This window comes from Terrapene carolina, unplaced genomic scaffold, assembly GCF_002925995.2.
Source record: "Terrapene carolina triunguis isolate 2854851 unplaced genomic scaffold, T_m_triunguis-2.0 Scaffold378, whole genome shotgun sequence".
Taxonomy (NCBI): Eukaryota; Metazoa; Chordata; order Testudines; family Emydidae; genus Terrapene; species Terrapene triunguis.
This window is the reverse complement of record NW_020664729.1, coordinates 144,631-151,140: the sequence shown is the minus strand read 5'-3', so window position 1 is coordinate 151,140 and position 6,510 is coordinate 144,631. Positions and strand designations below refer to the sequence as shown.

The window sequence follows — 6,510 nt, the reverse complement described above, 5'->3', positions numbered from 1 at the left end:
TAACCTGGCAGGCAGGTGCAGAGCCTGGCAAAGCCAGGAGGAGGGGAAGGGAAGTGGCAGGAAGTCTAAGGCACAGTCTGCCCATGCACCTGTTGCAACAGGAGTCAGTAAGAGCTTTGAAAAAAAAAAAAAAAGAAATACCAATGCCCGGAGCTCAACCCTCTCCCCCTCGGGGGGGGCCAGGGCCAGGGGAGAACCAAGTAGCACACAGCCATGGCAACTGGGCTGGAAGGATCCATTGCCCTGCTGGAGGAGAGTGGAAGATGCATCTGCCACCCAAGAGAGCACCAAGCTCCCAGGGGCCGGTCTGTCTGTGTACAGCCATGCAGAGAAAAGGGTGTAGGGTAGCCGGGTGCCTAGAAACGGGTGAAGCCACGTGGCCACTCTGGTCCCAGCCCAGTGGAGAACTGGCCTTAGGGGACACTGCGCACTGTTCTCCCAGCAGCCTCCAAGCTGCTACAAGACAAGTGGAGACACAGGGCAGGGGCCCAGCGTTGTATAGGGGCCCAATCCTGCTCCAGCTGGGACCACAACATCCACCTCAACAGGAGAGCACAGCCTGCTCTGAAGCCAAGGGTGGAAGTCAAGGAAAAGCTCCAAGCTGCTGAGTCTGGCGTGGTGTGGAAGAAATGCTCACAGACAGCCCCCCCACCCCACTGCAGCTCAGGCCCCTGCAGCTCTCGCTCAATTTTTTATTGCATTTATATATAATATATATTTAAACTTTTACAATAATTTTAACTTGATAACATCCAAGTTCAGTTTGGTTCATTTGGTGTTTAATATATATAAAATTAGGCCTCTAAACAGTGATGGGGAACCTCCTGGTCACAGCTCCCAAAACAATAAATTTTTCTTAGAAGTAACAGAAAATTAAAGGACCTTCCTTTACTCCCCTCCACTAAGAGGCTGATCCTACCACCCTTCCTCTGGCAAATAACTCCCCTCCACTGGAATCCTACCAGGGTAAGGACAGCAAGATCAGGACCCTATCTATCTATCTGTCAAGGGGGGCTGGAGAAAGGGTCAAAACCAAGTGCAAATCACTGATATGTACAAACTAGGCAAGCATCTCTTTGCAAACACCCCTGTGGTGGGGCAGGAAGGGGTGGGAAGTAGGCATGACAACAGGTTCTGCATGGGTGATCCAAAACACAAGCTCGGTGGAGACGTTCTAGATCGGGTATTCCTTTCATAGGAACCAGTGGGAGGGGAAAAAAAATAAAACCAACACAGAAAGGGAGGGAAGTCCCCAGTTTGAGAGAAGAAGAGCCAAAGATCTCTCGGGTGGGGGAAAAAAACAAACCAAGAGGAGCACGAGACCGTGCCCCTCAAAGCACAAGCTTGCAGAATGCCTCTCGGGCCCACACCAACAACTCGAGGAGAGGAAGGAAAAAAAACAAACAACTCAACGCAGGCTCAAGAGAAGCTCTTGGGAAGAGGCATGCATGGAAGCCAAGCGCGCCCTCCTCTGGAAAAATCTTCTAGTACCAAAAGAACACAGGCCTCTCCACAGGCCCCCTTGCCTCCAGGCAGTTCCACACGGGGAGACCAGGGGCTAATGCTCTGTCACTTTCTCTGACACTCCACCCCCTCCCCTTCCTGGCAAGGGCTCCTAAAGCCCCTAAAGCAAAGGCGAGTCCAAAGTGCAATCTTGCTGAGCTGGTCACCCCAGGGACCACAGGGGGAGGAGGAGTTGGGGGTTCCTTAACATTCCAATAAAAAGCTGAAAGTGTTTGTTAGTAGAGATTTTTTTTTTTTTGTCTCCTCCCTTCACCCCACCCTTCCAAGGGGTTCTCCGTCCTCGGTGGCCTCATGAAGGCATGCACTGCACCCGATCTGGACCCTCCTCTTCGTCGTCCGAGGTGTCAGAGGAGCTAGGGGACTCGTCCGAGTCACCGTCTGTTGCTCCGGGTTCTCTTCGGCGCTGTCAAGAAAGAACAGGATGTCAGCCCCGCCCCCTCAACCAGGCCCCGCCCCCTTTGCAAACAGCAAGTCCTGCAGCGACTCCTACAGAGGGCAGCCCAACGTGTAAACAAGCCAAGGAGGAGAGGAGACACAGGAGGCTGTTCCAGCTGGCTGGACCTTCCCATCCTCAGACAGTTAATGGCTGAGCCAGGAATAGAACCGAGGAGTCCCAGCCCTGTGCTCTAGGCACTAGCCTACACTGCCTTCCAAGAGAAAGGGCATCCAGCTGGTACATGCCGGGACGCTCAGACTCCGTCTCCTGGGAACTGGGTCCTGGCCAGACTCATACCAGAGTATGGGAAAAGCATGTTAGTCTGGGAACGCTAAGCAGAAAGGGGAGAGGGAGAGGATCAGCCATGTCAGAAACCACCTTGGTTCTTCTAGACTCTGCTCCCCACTAGCTGGAGCGAGACATGGACTGTACTGGTGACTTGGGAGGGAGCAACAGGAGGGCCACGTGGGCTGGCAAATGCTCAGGTCCCTCCTTGTTAGTGTTGGTCAAGGACACCCCAGAAAGCCAAGGGGTGCAGGAGGGCCACATGCAAGCAGGATGGACACCTACCCTGTGATGACGTCTCTGTCGGAGATGGTGCATGAGGAACCACAGCATGTGGCTGTCAAACAGGTCAGTGTGGTGCAAGCTGTCCTCGTCTCGCTCCCGCTTGTTCTTCTTGATCACCTAGAAATGAGAGCACCAGAGAGTGACCAGACAGCAGCGGCAGCGCAGAGATGTCACTGCCTGCCATCGCTCTGGCACTAGATCCAGCCTCTGTTGATTCTGCGACAGAGTTTGACCCACCAAGAGGACATCAGGAGTCAGCTTGAGCAATGTGATCCAGAAAGACGATGCCAGGGAAGGCGAGCAGTCAGCAGGCCTGGCCTGATCCAGTCAGCTAGTGTCTCTGCCCTTTGGGTGCCACCTAAGCCGTGGCTGGGATCGAAGTAGGCAGTGCCGTACGGCTGGGACTCTCCCGCCCAGGCGGAGGTTGCTATCCACATGCAGCTCCTAGGCTGCTGCCAGGAGAGCAGCACCAGCTGGATGGAGGACTCCGCTTCTGAGCTCGATTCACAAAGCTTGGCTGGGAGGCAAGGGAAGTGCAGCAGCTATCCGGGGACAATTCCTTTCCTAGTCCCCTTCTCCAACTCCCTCCCGGCAGAGTGTAAGGGCAGCAAGGCAGGAACACGACTGAAAAGCAAAAGCAGTTCAGCCCGAGAATACATGGCTCAGATACTATCACAGTGCTGTCCAGTCAGAGATCCTTAAGCCCATCACAGCATTAGATCAGCTACACACATGGAGCTCCACACCTTGGAGGTGTTAAACAGCACAGGGCAGGTCAGACTGGCAGTGAAAACACACCGCTGGAGGTGCAGGGAACAGAACGGCTCTTGGAGCTGGAGCTTGTCTGACCGTGCACAGTCCAGGAGCTCAGCTCAAAAAGGGATCTGTGACCGAACGTGGTCAGGCCCTTCGGTTTTACCTGTCCCCTGAGCGACTGCACTTCCCACAGTGGAGCCCCCACAATACATGAACCGGCACTCTTCAACATCCCTGAGCCTCCCAGGCCATCTCAGCGGTTTTGGGAGATCTCCCATCCAAACACTGCCCAGGTGCTGCTGCCTGCTGTTACCTGACTTGGCAGCTACTTCGCCGTTGCCCTCGATACTGACTAAAGGGACTGAGCCCCTAATGTAACAGACACAGATGGTGATTTGGAAGGCAAAGGGGTCGCTTAAGAGATGACAAAAGTGACAGGGGATGGATCACTTGAGGATTACCTGTTCTGTTCACTCCCTCTGGGGCACCTGGCATTGGCCACTGTCGGAAGACAGGATACTGGGCTAGATGGACCTTTGGTCTGACCCAATAGGGCCATTCTTATGACCATTCATCCCAAGAGCCAGGCAAGCAGCACACTGACACCCAGAGGCATAGACAGCACTAGTTAGCGCCAGCTCTCACCTCCTTCAGTCCAGCGAGCTCAGTGGGCGCCTCCGCGGTCGGTGCCCAGATCTTGACATCGTGATCCAGCCCGCTGGTGGCTAGGACAGGAAGGTGAGGGTGAGGCTCCAGGCAGTTTACCTGCAACGGAAACAGTCTTGCAGTGAGAGCAGGCTCACGGGAAAGCCAACGAAGGCAGCCCGGCAGGCAGGGGAAGCACAGGACGGAGGCAGATGACTAGGCACGGGTCAGCCCAACACACTGTATATTGGAGACGGCACCAAGGCACAGAACCCCCCAGTCTATTCTTGGCTCTGCTGCTGGCTCATTGATCGTGGGCAAATCACTTCCACTCTGACTTGGCTTCCCGATCGGTAAGCTGGGGACAGCACCACTCCGCACTACGGAAAGTGCTTTGAGATCGACAGAGAAGCTGCTAAGTATTTTGCACAATGCTGAGCACACTCCTAGGCAGAGTGAGCCCCACAGTTACAATCTAAGATCTAGATCAGAGGTCCCCAACACGGTGCCCGCGGGCGCCATGGCGCCTGCCGGGGCATCAAAGTGCGCCCGCGGACTGGCCGGCAGACGAGCAGCCGCCGAAATGCTGCCGGTGACGCCTCTGGATGATGCCGCATTTCGGCGGATGCTCGTCCGCTGCCACGGTCCTCCGTGGCTTGTCGTCTGGCGCCTGCCAGATCTAGATTCTACTGCCACCTATGCTACAACCTTGCCCCATGACCCTGGCCAAGCCGTCTCACCTCCGTGCCTCAGTTTCTCCATCTGTCCTACCTGGGGGGGGAGGGATAGCTCAGTGGTTTGAGCATTGGCCTGCTAAACCCAGGGTTTTGAGTTCAATCCTTAAGGGGGCCACTTAGGGATCTGGGGCAAAAATCACTATTTGGTCCTGCTAGTGAAGGCAAGGGGCTGGACTTGATGACCTTTCAGGGTCCCTTCCAGTTCTACGAGATTATAATTATATTACACACACACACACACACACACACACACACCTTAGAGCAGCATGAAGCTGGAGTCATTAATGGTTTGTCGAGTGCTGAAGACAAGGGAAGTGCCCGAGTTCTCAGCCTTACACAGGCATAACAAAGTTCTTCGCTCGCTGCAGCAAGAGCTGTAGATGGCTGACTCACGAGCCTGGTGTGCTGTACCAAGGCTGTGTCACCGCACTTGATTAGCAAAAAGAGATGCTGAAACAGCTGCTTCGGATGTGGGAAGCAGCAAAAGGCTGCTCTGACTTTCTACTGGGATCAGTCAAGTGCCATTGTGAAAATTATTTCTAGCACGACACCATGAAAGAGGGGGCCCCCTCAGAGGAAGCCGCCACTACTTGTGGAGCTCTGCTTCAGACCCATTCCATGGGGAAGTCTGTAGTAAAGGAGGATGTCTACTTTCTCCTAGAGCTGCTCTAGCTGAGAGTAATGAACTCACATTTCCAGACAGCGCACCCAAAAAAAAGGGGAGGCGGCAGACAGAACCGAGAGAGAGAGAGCGAGCGCGCGCTCAAGGGGAGTTAATGCTCGCCAATTAAGTTGTACCCGAACTGTTTGGTACATCTTAAATAATTCATAAGACGACTGAATTCAGATGAGCAGGCATTCAAGCTCGCACGTTTCGCGAGTCTAATGTGGTGACAAAGGAGGGGAAAGCTAAAACCCAGAGGAGAATATTCAACACTCCAGTGAATTAGCTCAAGAACAGGGGAGGCGAAGTACACACTGAATAGCAAATTGAAGTGTAAAAGGCAAAGCTTGATAGTTTTATGCAAGTTGCTTGGAAACGAGTCTTCAGCCCAGATCCCTGGATTCAAAATTAGGCTACACAGAGACAGCAAAAAACATCTACTTATTAGATGGTTAGCTTAACCCTAAGTATTAAATACAGAGTATGTCCAATACTAGCTAAAAAGCGGAACCAGCATTTTAGTCTAGATGGAGCGGTGTAGAGAGAACCCCTCATTCAGTGCAAGTGACAGATGGGGCGGTGCTGACCAGACAGGCCCTGCTTGTCCAGACTAGTGTTGCTAGCTGGTAGATTGGAAAAATCTGAGGTGTACAAGGTAAAGGCTAGAAGGAAGAAAGGCAAAGCTCAGCTGCAATAGGATTTGCTTTACCCAAGAGCTTCATTGGGATTCAGAATCCACTACACACCCACTTAACACACGCCTGCGTGACTACAGGATGCACGGTGGCTGTAACCCAATACAATCCACATCCAGCCGGTTCCCCGGGAGCCTGCCACTATGCATGGTCCAGTCGTGAAAGCGACAACCAAGGCTCTACTTTCCAAACAAGTAAAAGCTAGTTCTAATAACATGCACCTCCCGAGATCTCAGAGAGCAGTAATGAGCTGCTATTGACCAGGAAGAACTAGAAATGGATACCTGCACATTCACTGCAAGGGCTGATCTCTGAAATGCATTCACAGTCAGCCCATTGAAAACACAGGTTTTGTGTTTCAGTGAAATCAGACACCTGAAGTAGGGCCTTTACACATAGGAAAAAGCGCCTCTTATTTTACATCACTCCTATGATTTACTGCATCTGTAATTACAGCGCTAGTATTACCAGTAATAAAACACC

The 6,510-nt window shown here is 52.9% G+C and overlaps 1 protein-coding gene across 2 annotated transcripts in view; it reads right to left on the bottom strand.

The window, feature by feature from the left end:
• Nucleotides 1–757: 757 nt before the first annotated feature.
• The window catches only part of DCAF8 (DDB1 and CUL4 associated factor 8), a 31,928-nt gene continuing 26,175 nt past the window's right edge, over nucleotides 758–6,510 (bottom strand). The window contains exons 10-12 of one of the 2 annotated variants that reach the window (XM_029912931.1): nucleotides 3,932–4,051; nucleotides 2,531–2,647; nucleotides 758–1,927 (exon numbers count right to left, since the gene is read on the bottom strand). In XM_029912931.1, the coding sequence (XP_029768791.1) occupies nucleotides 1,814–1,927; nucleotides 2,531–2,647; nucleotides 3,932–4,051 (351 nt within the window). In that variant the 3' untranslated portion in view covers nucleotides 758–1,813. Of the gene's footprint in view, nucleotides 1,928–2,315; nucleotides 2,648–3,931; nucleotides 4,052–6,510 lie in introns of those variants that run through there. The other variant, XM_029912930.1, reaches the window with a different exon arrangement.